General features: G+C 37.0%; 2 protein-coding genes across 6 annotated transcripts in view; one reads left to right on the top strand and one right to left on the bottom strand.

Annotated features, from left to right (window-relative positions):
• On the bottom strand, positions 1-4,127 carry LOC118278937 (zinc finger imprinted 3-like). The gene is made up of 5 exons (XM_050703554.1): positions 3,842-4,127; positions 2,791-2,944; positions 2,408-2,488; positions 1,807-1,983; positions 1-1,243 (listed from the first exon to the last, which is right to left on the bottom strand). Exons 1-5 carry the CDS (start codon positions 3,968-3,970, stop codon positions 48-50), a joined length of 1,737 nt encoding a protein of 578 aa, XP_050559511.1. The 5' UTR covers positions 3,971-4,127; the 3' UTR covers positions 1-47.
• A 195-nt stretch (positions 4,128-4,322) lies between these two features.
• The window catches only part of LOC118278466 (zinc finger protein 62 homolog), a 23,819-nt gene continuing 14,456 nt past the window's right edge, over positions 4,323-13,685 (top strand). For 2 of the 5 annotated variants that reach the window (XM_050703481.1, XM_050703482.1), the window contains exons 1-4: positions 4,327-4,616; positions 5,468-5,624; positions 6,145-6,246; positions 6,718-6,897. In XM_050703481.1, the coding sequence (XP_050559438.1) occupies positions 4,464-4,616; positions 5,468-5,624; positions 6,145-6,246; positions 6,718-6,897 (592 nt within the window). In that variant the 5' untranslated portion in view covers positions 4,327-4,463. Of the gene's footprint in view, positions 4,617-5,467; positions 5,625-6,144; positions 6,247-6,717; positions 6,898-13,685 lie in introns of all 5 variants that reach the window. The other 3 variants (XM_050703480.1, XM_050703479.1, XM_035597652.2) reach the window with 3 other exon arrangements.

Raw genomic sequence — 13,685 nt, 5'->3', positions numbered from 1 at the left:
ATTAGTAATCTACTCTATTAAAGTCACTTTACAATAGCAATAACGAACTAACTCTTCTGGACAATCTCGCTAGCAGCCAAACTGATGCCATGGTTAGACAACAAATGGCTTTTCAAACTACATTTCTGTACAAAAGTCATGCTACATACCTCACATTTGAATCTCCTATCATTATTGTGTATCCTCATATGCTCTCTTAACGTATACTTTCTAGCGTAGGACTTGTGGCAGACTTCACAAGAGTATATCCGTTCACCGGTATGCTTCACCATATGAGCCTTCAAAGCCTTTTTACTGAAGAACCGATAACCACATTCCGTACACTGACAGTTCCGTTCCATCAAATGACTCTTTTTAATATGATACATTAACAAACTCTTTAAAATATACGATTTACTACACACATTACACTTGTACTGAGCTTCGTTGTTATGCACTTTCACTAAATGTTGATTCCGTTGATAGTAACTTCGGAAGGGCACGTTGCAATATGGACAGTTTGAAATATTCCTTGCACCTAGATGCTTCATTTTCTCATGATAATGCTTCTTAGTGCGGCTAGCGAATACCTTTTCACAGTGATCGCATTTAAAGCTGCCTTCTTGATGGGTAGTCCGGTGAGCGTTCAAGGACCTCTTCGTAGCAAACGTAGCATCACAAAGTGAGCAATTATAATTACTGTAATGCTTATTCATGTGTTGTTTTAGCATTTTAAATGTCTCATAAGTAGAGGAACACAACACACAATCATAGACTTCCCCTTTCTTCAATTTAAACTGCAATATATGGTCTTTGATATCCGTATGTATGATGATACCGTGTTCCTTAGTGAGATGGTCCTTAAAAACGGTGAGGTTGTCCATTTTTTCATGGCATACGGTGCAAGTTAAGTTTGTGACGTCGATTTTGACGTTGTATTCTCTCATATCGAAGTTGGACTTGAAGTCTAGGCGTTCTTTTGAATGAGCTGTATCTGTATGTAGTCTTAAGTCAGCTGGGTCTGGAAAGGAGAGCTCACAATACCCACAGGAGTATCCCAAAAGGGTTTTGTTGGTAAACGGTGTAGCGTTAGAGTACTTCAGTATAGTTTGAAGGTTCTGCCTATGTTTATGCTTGTCGTGGTGCGGCTGTCCGGTCCATAGTAGATTGATTTTACTTTCCCTTGGTATGGTGAGTTCTAGTCGCTGTTTGGTTTTGATTTCTAACTTCTTTCTCGGTTTTATGTCTGGCATTTCGCAGGATTCTGGAAAAGTACGTAAAAATTCAAACTTCTGTGCTTGAAACGGTAAATACTGAGTTATTAGTTGAGTCGCTAGAGTGAATGTTAAGCAATCATAATCAGGTTTGGTTCCCAGCTGACATATTAGGTCCCTCTGCTTGCTACATTTGTGCTGTTATGTTATCCTATATAACTATTTATTGTACAGAGTTCCAGACTAACGCAACTGTAACTCCTCTGGTGTTGCAGGAGTCCATGAAAGCGAGTGCGTAGAGTGGGAACTCTAGCACGGTGAAGAAGACGGTAGCACAGTGGTCACGTGCTGCCGTGTAACTTGCACAGCGAGGCTTATGGGAGGTACACGTCTCCCTAGGCGTAGTAGGCCTAGTAACAGGCGTTGCACCATAGGGGCTTCAGAGCAGGTCTAGTTAGAGGTCTCGTAGCCCCTTATCGGTGCTGAAGGTGGTTTTACTGAGGTAGAAATCCCACCATTTGAATGTTTCCCCCGTCATCAAAAAATGTCCATGAGAGAAATTAATCGCTTACCATCATCCATCCACAAAAGATTTAAAAGACACAAAACTTACTGATAGAAGTAGCAAGCCTGGACACGAGCGATTTAATCTTCTCATTCTTCCACGGGCTGTCAGGTGGTGCTGGTGTCTTCTTGGCGGTGCCGGACTTGGGTTTAGCCCGTTTAGTCTCCGCCTTCTTTTTCACAGGTGCACTCTCACTTTTTATCTTGTTCGGTGGTGAATTTCGTACTGAAAAGATATTACAATTTACTTAATACACTGTTATGGCGACACATCAAGGAATGACGTCATAAATCCTACATCGCACATATGTGTAGTAACTTTAGTTGACTCTTGTGATACCCACGGAACAGATACAGTGACAAAATTGTTGCTATCACGACATGGCATATGGAACAGACAATTTAAAGAAGCATGGAAATCTAACTGCCTCGTTGGTTGAATGGTCGCAAGTGCGACTGCCAGGCAAGAGGCAGGTCTCGGGGTCGGGCAAACATTTCTCAGTAGTAGCAAGGAGTCTGAAATTGTGACCGGTATGTGGCAATATGGTCATCCCCTATTACATGGGAATTATAACTCAAATGGTGAAAAGTGGGTGTACATTGAGGTAGTGGGATAAAAGGCATGATGATAAATGAAAAATATAACTCACCAGCATCTGCCAGATAGTAATCATCAGAATCAACGTCACTCTCCACCTTCGGCTCAACTTTTACTTCAATTATTTTTGCTCCTGAAATAAGAAACACAATATTGTATTATAATAATAATAAGCACTCACACATCAACAGCCTATTAGTGGTTACTGCTGACCAAAGATCTCTTCTTACACGGAGAAGGTTCACGGAAGGTGCACGGAAGGATAATCACCACGCTTGCTTGAAAAGTTTGGTTTAAACAAAATAAATCTTAAAATTTTGTTCTAACTGTTAAATCCTCTCTGAGCCATTTGTACCGATGCATGGCTCTCGCATACTCAAAATATTATTACCAGAAGAATGTTACCAAGTTCATAGATAGGAAATACACACTCACTTGTTTTATCCTCCTCCTCAATTTCCATAGATTGCAACTTCTTGGAGAACTCCTCATCAGCTTGCAGGACCTGCTGCTTGAAGTCCACACAGCTGCGGAGACTTTTGATGCACTCGTCACAAATACCAGCCGGCTTTATATTAGAAGGTGTTAGCTGTAAAATCAAGATTATGGAAATTATTTACTGACAGTAATTTGTTATAACTATGCAAAACTGCATTATAGGAAGTATTATAAAATATTTACAGTTCAGGTAAAGTATTAATGTGTGTTGTGCTATGTTGCTGTGGATGTGTTCGGCTTCCACCAATCATATTCATTGGTACACATAGCTTAGCACTGGTGAAAACAGATTCAGCTAAACTATGTTTTCTTATATGGAAAGATGCATGATATAGATGTATGTTAGGGATGCGTGCTATAGATGACTTCCCTACTATTGATACATCACATACTCAAGCTGCACATCTCCTCGCTCAGCTACATAGCTTAGTATCAGTGGAAACGGTTGCATAGTCTCACAACTAACACATCTTCATAGCATAGCTACATAGTAGCACAGTCTCACTTATTTTTTGAATAAACAACATCTTATAAGAATCTATTTGCAATATTTTTGTATCAGAATACAGAAATGAAGCTGAAGAGCTATAAGCTAAGATTTTTCTTTGAAAACGCGAGTAAAGCCGCGGCCGAAAAGCTACTACACTCAAAATAACCTTGAACTCATAAAATGTTTACATTATCTGAATCGATTCTAACTAGTTTTTTAACATCAAGATTTTTGCTAATAAGAAACTTATATGAATATTATATTAAATAAAATCTATTACAAATTTAATATTCTTCAAGATAATAAGTACAGAATATCATTACGACTACGGCCGGTCGCATAACAGGTCAAGCAGATTGCTTGCTCCACTTACTCCTTATCAATAACACTAGTGACCCGGTTTCATCACGATTTTTGTCATGTTATCTGTTTTTTAACACGCTAACGTGAGGTTAAATAAAGTCTACGCTATATAGAGAACTTAAATTATTAACTTACAACTATATTAAAGCATTCCATCAACATTTCTGCGTAGATTTCTTTTTTGTCGAGCCAATGGTAAATGGAATGCAAGTCTTTATTCGAGCCCTGGGCAAGGCAGCAGCGGCAAACACCGACCACTTCCATTGTGTTTGTGTATCTTACATCCGCATAAACAGTTTCTATTAATATTTGTTTAGGAAATTATTAGAAAATGTATCGTAAATTAGAATTTCTTGACTGACGGCCTGACGGACGGGAAAAATTCTTGTTTTTTTTATTATCTTTTCTTTTTTTATCAATTGGGGTTACCAGGTTTGATGTTGTTTTGAATGGAAATTACGATTTTGGTAGAAAGTTTTCTTGGTAAACGTTTTATTTGTCTTTTTATTTAATGAATAATATATTCGATTACACTAAACAATATTACTGAAATATTACAGAACAACTAATAAAACGAACCCATACAAAAAAGAAAATATGGAAAAGAAAAGAAAATTAAAAAACTACTAAAATCAAAATGGCTGCCGGCTGGTCTTTATCGATTTTTGTTACCGCTATTGACGCTATGTAATTTTTCACTGAAAACGTGAGAATTCAGTGATTTTTCTTGTGGAAATGCTAATATAGTGTGGTTAAGATGGAGTTTAACGAGATTGTGGTGAAGGAGAGCCCCGGGCTATGCCGGTGCTGTCTCTCCGAAGGATGCTACAAAGACTTGGGCACTGAATACACTTGGATGAACGAAACTGAGGTCTACGCTGATATGCTTCTTGAATGCTTCGATATCAGTGTAAGTTAATAATATAATAAGAAGAAATATGTATAACTTACGTTCAAACCCTGTCATTGACATTTCTTCTGTAATCAAAAAGTATTGGAAAATTCATTGATTTCTTTTTTGTAATGTTTTGTCTTATAAACTATTGATTTCATGTTATATGGAATATTATTTGAATTATAGAGCTTATAAGGCAATGCGAGCCTAAATTCACGGTATTGATACTGTATTAATTCAATCAATACAATAGTTACCAAATTGGAAATCTTAAAAAAACATACCGATCTAAAAATGTATAATAATTTATAAAACCTACATGGTGAACAGCAGATTACTAAAACTTTTTATAACAGATTGTTGTATGCACCAATGTTTGTATGAAAACACCTGACTTATTAGAAAATAAATAGTTTCTATTTCATGCTAAAACACAAACACATAAATTACTTAAAAATGATGTGTTTATAAACACTCACTACACAGGAAAAATGTTTAGTTAAAAGTACTAGGTTAAATGGAAGTGGGAAATTTTCCCAACATTTATTCATCCTCTTTCTGTATCTTTCCACCCATTGATTTCTATTCACCCTGTTTTCTAAAATTGTTAATATAACTATAATCACATCATAAGATTCTTGGCAATTGGCATTCCATCATCTCTGCCTACCCCATGGAATAGGTTATTAATGTGTGTATAATCTCACCTTCGGGACTTCAGCTCAAAGTACAAGAAACAGAGTAGAATTTAGTCAAAAAGAGTAACACTCTTACCTCACCCAAGGCGGCAAGAAGTGATTGGATAACTATTCCCCTAAAAATAACTGTATAAAAGTTTTAAATAAATAAATAACTGACTTATTCAGATCACGCAACACAATGAAGGCCCCAATGGTCCGAATCGCCTCATCTGCGAAGTCTGCATCACTCGGCTGCGGGATGCATGTAACTTCAAGAAACAGGTCATGGATTCGGAGAAGAAGTTCATTGATATGATGGGCAGAGGGGAGTTTAGGCCTAAAAGTGAGTATTTTAGTATAGGATACTGATATAATGAATGTGTTTTTCGGAAATGCCAGGGAGAAGCTAGCTTCCTGTATTCAATACTCTTAGTACGAGTTTGCTTTACGTTTAAAGTAATCAAAACAAGAGCGCATTCGGCGTTCTGATTGGCCAGGTCGAATAGACCAACAAATCAGAGCGCCAAGGATACAGTTGGTCGCAATTTTGATTGGTTAAAATAAACATCAATCCTATGTAAATTAATTTTATTATAGATATATGTTATAAGCAAGCGGATCACATAATATACCAAAGGCGTTACAAGTGGGATGCCAGCCTTTTGGGGTTATGAATTTAATGGTTGTTGGGGAATCCGGGATTGGGAAGGGTGGTAATTGAAACTCCGGTAATCTGACTCACACAACGCAAGCTTTGTTTGACGTCGGTATACTGTGAAGACGTGGTATCACTCCGGTCGAGCATCACTGTAAATAAGTTTTTATTTACAGAAGTTAAATTAAAACATTATTCTAAATTCCAGTGTTGATCTACCAAACTCAGATGAAGTGTGAGGATGCTGCTGTAGAACAGATTGAGAATGCTAATGTGGAGTATCTGGAGGATGAGATCGAGTTTGGCGACGGTGAGTTGCATGTTTTGTTTGTATTTCCTATATATAGGAGCTCTAGTTTTGGCTGTGGTAGTTAGATAATTTTAGAACACCTTGTAGATAGGTAGAGGGGTTCAAATGTCTCGTTATAATAGATTGCAAGTCTTTTGACAAGCGATAGTAAGCAAAGCAACACCTGCACCTAAAGTATCACATACATAAGGGTACATAAGGGTGCTTTTCCACCAAAGATGTGCTATGTAGCCATGCTACGAAGATGTACCTAATAGCTAAGCTGTGAAACTATGGGACCGCTTCCACTGCTATTAAGCTATGTAGCTGTGCGAGTAAGATGCGCAGCTCGAGTTTGCGATGATATAAACACAGCGCAAGTCTTGTTTCACGTCAGTTTTCTGTGAGGCCGTAGTATCACTCCGGTCGAGCCGGCATTCGTGCCGAAGTATGACTCTCCCCCACAGTAATTCAATTGTAATCCTCTTCCAGATGACCTTCTAAAAGACTCTGACTCAGTGGAGGCTTCAGTGTCGGATATCACAGTATCCGCCCTCCCCATCAAAGGCAAGCGAGGCCGGCCTCGTAAGGCCACACCAGTCAAACCGGAGAAACGGGCCAAAGTTGCCAAGATTGAGGACAAACCGAAGACTTCAAAAGCCGTTGCTAAAGGTAGGTCGCTGTTTTGTGTAAATAGATAGAGGAGTGCTGTGGTTTTTTAAATTTTTTGTTGGATAACTATGATATGTAATGGTTTTCTAGTCTTTTTGGAGTAATTTTGAATCAATTCCGATGTATGTATGGGCTCACCCCCTATTACATGGGATTTATAATACAAATAGTGAAAAGTGGGTGTACATTGTAAAGCAGCATTACATGCCATAATGTACATAAAAGGCGTGACATTGCATAATTTTGAATTTGGAACCGATCTGGGGCTAACTTTTGTAGAAACGGGGTGGTGTTTAGCCAGTAAGAGTCTGAGAGTCTGACATTCCCTCTGGTCTCACCCAAGGCGAGAGAATACAATAGATCATTTCCTTACTAAAAAAATCTATAGTTACTATCGAAACGCTCAAAAAGACTTTGCTCAATCCGGGAATATAATAAAAGCCCGTGCCCAATAGTCGTTAACAGTTTTAATTTAGAAAATCACAGCATATCACTACTTCAATCTGACAATATTTCTAATATAAATCGCATCGTACACATCAGTATTATTTTTACGAAGATTGGTCAAGCCATTCGCGAGAAGTAGTAGACCTAATAAGACTTGGTTTCGTATCATGTGACATAAGATTTGTATCGGAAATATTGTCCCATATCTAATATTATAATGTAATTATTTCCTTGAACATTTGAATTTATTTGTGCTTATTTGAAAATAACTTGATGACATTAAAACCAAATTATTTTTTCTTCTAATCAAAACGTGACGTTCTCTAAACAATTTAAATTATGTAAATACGACTCTACTTGCGTCAACGGTTAACCGCGTTTTAAGGTATATCGATACCAGATTTTTTTTCAAAAAGGCGAGCTATTGTTTCCGATATCTTTTGCTCGAAAAAGAAAGAAAAACAGTTTATTTACACCGTTGAAAGATATTTCAGGCAAAACATAATATTTAATTTAAAAAAATATATAATAATCCACACGGCGCAAAAAGGCCAATGCTCAGCTAAAATGCCGTAGCCCGAGCAGCGGCGACGCGAAACGGGTCGAGCATCGGCGCTGATTTTCAGCACTAGCTAAATTGGTTTCCTATTGGCTATTTTACGTTGATTTAATTTTCAAATGCTATACAATAACTTATCCGGTATCTGGTACAGTCGTTCGGGTGTTATGCGCGTCTAAGTAATATGGTTCATTACCTGAATGATAAGACGCCAAGGCGATGCGGTGCGGCGCGAAACACAAAATGTGAAAATGTATTGACGTGGCCTACGTCACCAACCGCACGTGTGATGCGGTGAGGTGCGACGCGGCACGGCGCGATCGCGATCAATTAGACTACTTTAACTTTGCTTAAATTAAAACCATAATCTTTGCACAAATGTGGAGTGATTTGACTACTCATTTCTATAATTGCGTCTGGTGAATTGTTAACATTGTTTTGCCTCGCCTTGCCTCCGAATAAGTACTGATTAGGAAGTGGTCAGCTAACCTCCAGGTTTGGTTGTAATAAACGTGCAATCCATATTTAATCTTTGTTTTTCGCGACATGACTTTGGTTGACATTTCATGGTTCGACGTTTGGTCGCTTACTCGCTTTGTTTTCTGAAGAAGCATAAATCATGAAAGTGCTCATAAAACAAGAAAAAAAAAATCGAATTGAAGAGTCAAACTGCTAAAGAAATTAAATATAAAGAAATCCCAAAAACATTAGTCAGAAATCCGACGAAGCCTCCCCAAGAGCGCAAATAGAGAGAGAGGGAAGAACAAGGAGATCTCATACGAAAAATTTCACTTTTTAGGTGGCAAACGGTGCACGACAGAGGCACCGATTAAGTCCTCGATCTCATCAACACTGCGCAACAAACTAATGAAGAGAAACGCCATTTCTATTCTAGAATCTTCCACAGTAATCCCTTTTAAATGGCAGAGGCATAGCTATCTCTGTTTCTTCTGCCATCTCTCTTTTAACGACACCGGTTTACTCAAGGGTCATACCATAGCCGCTCACACGAAATCTAACATCAAATCTGCTGTGTCATACCTAAGGAGAGATGAAAAGGTCAAAATCGACGTCTCTTCAGTCGAATGTCGACTTTGTAACGAAAAATTTGACAATTTAGATCTTCTTATAGGACATTTGAAGGATAAACATAGTGTGCATTTCAACGAGGAGTATGGATACGGTCTTATACCTTATTTTCTACACAATGAGGTCTATAATTGCGCTGTTTGTAAGGAGGAGTTTCAGTATTTCTCCAAATTGAACCAGCACATGAATGAGCATTACGGGAACTATATTTGCGAAGCCTGCGGCAAGTCTTTCTTGAGTCAAGATCGGTTGCGATGCCATTCTTTGACGCATGGCCAGAAATTTCGCTGTAATATCTGTCCAGAGACTTTCGATTCGATAACGCAGAGAAATAACCACGAATCGAAAGTCCATAATAAGGATAAGCTTCTAAAATGCTTCTATTGCGAAGAAACTTTCAAAATTACGTTCAACGGAAGAAGCATCATATGGTCAAACACGATGTCAAAGCACCAGAGTTTCCGTGCCCAGTGTGCGGGAAAATATTCCACATACAAAGCAAAATGCAAGTCCATTTGAAAGAAGTACATATACGGGAGAAGAATTACTCTTGCTCTATTTGCGAACAGAAGTTCTTTTCGAAAAGTCATGTTCGCAATCATATGATCAAACATTTCGGGGATAGAGTCTACCAGTGTGAGGTTTGCCAGAAGTCTTACGCTCGACAGCGGACTCTAAAGGAACATATGAGGATTCATAGCTCTAATAAGAAGATTGTTTGCAGTATTTGCAGTAAAAGTTTTGCTCATAATTGCAGTTTGAAGTTGCATATGAAGATGCAACACACTGATGCTGTTGAATTGAAAAGTAATTTGGTGTAAGATAATTATAGGGATTAGGTACTATTTCAATAAAAACGCTTGTTAGAATTCTTATTAAACACGATATATTTCTTTAACACAATGCTATTATAAAATTAACATAAGTAGCGAAAAAACAGTGGCTCTATTGGCAGACAACGAATCACGTGTTTAAATATCGTTCACTAAGTACCAGTCATCCTATACGTAATTTGCATATATTATTTTTTATATTAAAACAAATTCAAATAATACGAGGCTTTATTTATGTTATGTTTATTTTTGAGTCCAGACGACAATTTTTACTTTTTATTTGTTTTAAGATAAATTAATGCTTAAGTATTACTAAATTATGTGATATATTATAATTTTATATGTATTAGGCTATACTGATTAGAAATTGAATTAAAATTATCTAAATCGTAAGTGTTCTTGCTTAATTTATCGTCGTATGTTGTGATTTTTTTAAAGACGGACATTAAAATTGAATGTACTCATTCGATTTATGTATTTTCATAAGTTTTATTTCATTGGGAAACTCATACATCAGTTATTAATACTGCACTTTGACTTGCGGTAACAACCAAAAAAATGTAATGCGTAATATATAAACTTATACAAAACAGATCAAGGGTAACTGAGCCTATAACGAAAAACCAACTAACCAAAATTTCTGTATTTTTCAATTACCAAAATATAGGATTAGATTTCTCTACGATGGTAGATGGTAGTACCTGATGAGGTATTAGATATTTAATGAATTCATTCATTAAAGCTTCATGCACATACATAGTTGCTCACTAGTTGTACTTAGTGCCGGAAACATTATCAGTTTAAATTAAAGTAAATTTAATCAATTGGTGGTTTAATCTACTAGTCTGATTTAATTTACTTTAGTGATAAGTTCGCATTTGTTGTTAGTAATTCGAATATTGAATTTTTAAATGCATTGCTACAGCGCCGGCTGTAAGTTTTTTGTGGTAACGTGCATTCGGTATTAAGTACTTCGGTCTGATGGTGACATTTATAATGATCAATGAGTTGATCCAGACCGTCGACGGAATCCCGACTAGCATAGTGGTCCCACGTTGGGTGCCATTACAATGGTCGTGATTCTCCCTAACCCAAGTTCTACCAAATTGACTCACCCATTGTTTATAACGTATGTTTTCGGATAAACTGCTTCTTTTGACGTGACAACGGCAAACCAGAATTGAGGGTTATATTTTTTTACCTCCAAACAGTGTGATGAAAGTGAGATAAGTTCAAAAAACGTGTTTAATCTATACCAAGCTCACATCAAGATGAAACTACCCACACTTTAAATGTACCCTGCTCAAAATTTCCATTGATTTTTTTATAACAAATGTAATTTGTATTGACCTAATTGTATTCGTATCAAGGGTACATTTATAGTAGAAACATTTCTTTCCAGGTATTAAGACGAAGAAATTTGGCACCGAATCCTCGTCCATGAGGAGACGACGGAACCTTCAGATAATTTTCAACAATACGTCTATTATACCTTTTAAGTGGAGAGGGAAGTACTTGTGCTTTTATTGTAGTAAAGATATAGCTGAATATACAGAGCTAAGAAAACATACTAAGGAACATGGTGAATGCTCCATAAAAGACCATTCTTTAAAGGTCTTGAAAGGTGGGCAAAATATGGAGATTAAAGTCGACATCTCAAACATTTCATGCGAAGTTTGTTCCGAACCGTTCCCTTCTTTTGACGAAGTTGTAACTCATTTGTTTGTTAAACACAAGTTAGAATACGATAAAAATGTCGAAATGGCTATTGAGGAATATAAGTTGGTTGATCTCAGTTGTATTGGGTGTGAAGAGAAATTCACATACTTCGGTTATTTGGTGTCTCACGTTAACACCAATCATCCGAAAAACTGCCTCATCTGTGATAAGTGCAACCAGAAATTCAATAAAAAGAGGGATTTGTTCTCCCACATGAAGAATTATCATCGTGAAGGTGGATACCAGTGCGAACTCTGCCCTCAGACTTTTAGCTCCTTAAACATTTTACGTAAACACAGAAATAACAGACATTTGACTCGATGTAATATCTGCCATTTAAAGCTACCATCCGCTGCTTTAAAACAAAAACATATGGACTTAGAACACCCAGACGACGGCTCTTTACAATGCGATAATTGTCTCAAAGAATTTCATACAAAGCAAGGTTTAAGAATGCACAACAGAAAATGCAAAGGAGAAGATATCTTCGAAATCGCTATCAAGAAAGAAGAATACGTTGCTATGGATCTCGACCAGAACTATGAAGATCAGGTCAAAAGACCTAGCGTGAAACAAATTAGGGAAAATATAGTTATAATACTTAATATGTCTACGGCTATACCTTTTAATTTTTACAAAAATAAGTTTAATTGTTTCTACTGCTCTAAAGATTTTCCTGATTCAGATCTGATGAGGGAACACACAGTTTTGGAGCACCCTGTTTGCGATGTCAAACAAAAATGCATCCGAAAATGTCGAGAATCGGTCGCGTGCGTCAAAATAGACATTTCGTCACTCGCTTGTAAAGTTTGCTTCGAATCTATGACGGATTTAGATCACTTAATCGATCATTTGATAGCTAAACACGAAGCGAATTACGATAAATCGATTACTACGTGTTTGCAACCTTACAGGCTGATCAAAGACCACATGGCATGCCCTAACTGTCCATCGGAAGTGTTCCGGTTCTTCGGTACTCTTCTGAAACACATGAATAATAAACACACAAACAATAATATAATCTGCGTTTACTGCGGTCAGACTTTCCGTAGGGATCAGAATTTGCGCGTCCATATCTGGAGGCACCATAGGGATGGGAGGTTCAAGTGTAATATTTGTGGCGCTGAGTGCAATATACCATCGCGGTTATACATGCATATGGCTCGTGCACATGGCGTAAAGGCGGCTAAATGTCCGAAATGCTCCGAAACTTTTACAACTCAATATTTAAGGCAGAAACATTTGATAGAAGCCCATAATTCGGGGCATAAATGCTCTTACTGCGGAAAGCTTTTCACACGTAACTCTTTTATGAGGGATCATGTGAGAAGGACACATTTGAAGGAGAAAAATGTGGAGTGTTCCATCTGTAATATGAAGTTCTTTAACAATATTCTCTTGAGGCGGCATATGGTGAAACATAGTGGGGAGAAGAATTTTCATTGTGATGTTTGCGGCGAGAGATTTTTCTGGAGGAAAAGTCTTAGGACTCACATGGCTAGGCATACTAAGCATTTGAATCCTACTCAAATGTAATGCAATACTTGATTATCCGAATTTGCAAAGATTTGAATGATTTTCTTTCATATTATTTTAGGAAGGAATGCGTTTTCTTTTATGGCTTTGATAGCCAATTAAAGTTATATTTGACTGACAAAATCTTTGTATAAAGATCTTATTTTTAAGTGCCATATTTATTAAATTAATATTAGGATTAGTTAAGATTTACTTTAGTAGTAATAATTATAGTATTTTAAACATACACAGTTTTAACCGACTTCCCAAAAAGGAGGTTCTTATTTTACTACTTTTTCTTTATAAGATACACAATTGGAATGGATATTGATCATTTGCTTAACTTAAATAGAATTTGTTCGTTTTTGAACGATGGTATTCACACAAAATGAAACCTTTAAAGTTCTGGGCATGCGTCTCATCACCAAATACTTATTCATTTGAAATATATCTAATCGGCGTCGCTCTATCGACACGACACATCTGGTGTTGCATTCATAGGATACGGTAACTGCTTTCCATCAGGCGGACCGTAAACTCATATAACAAATTCAGTGGTATAAAAAGAATTCTCATTTTCACGCATCTCGTCGTCATAAACAATTGCTGTATAAAAAAAAAATACA

This window comes from Spodoptera frugiperda, chromosome 24 (assembly GCF_023101765.2).
Source record: "Spodoptera frugiperda isolate SF20-4 chromosome 24, AGI-APGP_CSIRO_Sfru_2.0, whole genome shotgun sequence".
Taxonomy (NCBI): Eukaryota; Metazoa; Arthropoda; class Insecta; order Lepidoptera; family Noctuidae; genus Spodoptera; species Spodoptera frugiperda.
Note: the sequence above shows the minus strand (reverse complement) of the source record. Positions and strands in the feature narration are given on the sequence as shown.

Coding starts and splice junctions, on each gene's coding strand:
- LOC118278937 (XM_050703554.1), bottom strand. CDS start 3,970: ATGGAAGTGGTCGGTGTTTGCCGCTGCTGCCTTGCCCAGGGCTCGAAT. Junction 2,489..2,790: donor TGAGGAGGAGGATAAAACAA/GTGAGTGTGTAT, acceptor TTCTTATTTCAG/GAGCAAAAATAATTGAAGTA. Junction 1,984..2,407: donor TTACTATCTGGCAGATGCTG/GTGAGTTATATT, acceptor ATATCTTTTCAG/TACGAAATTCACCACCGAAC.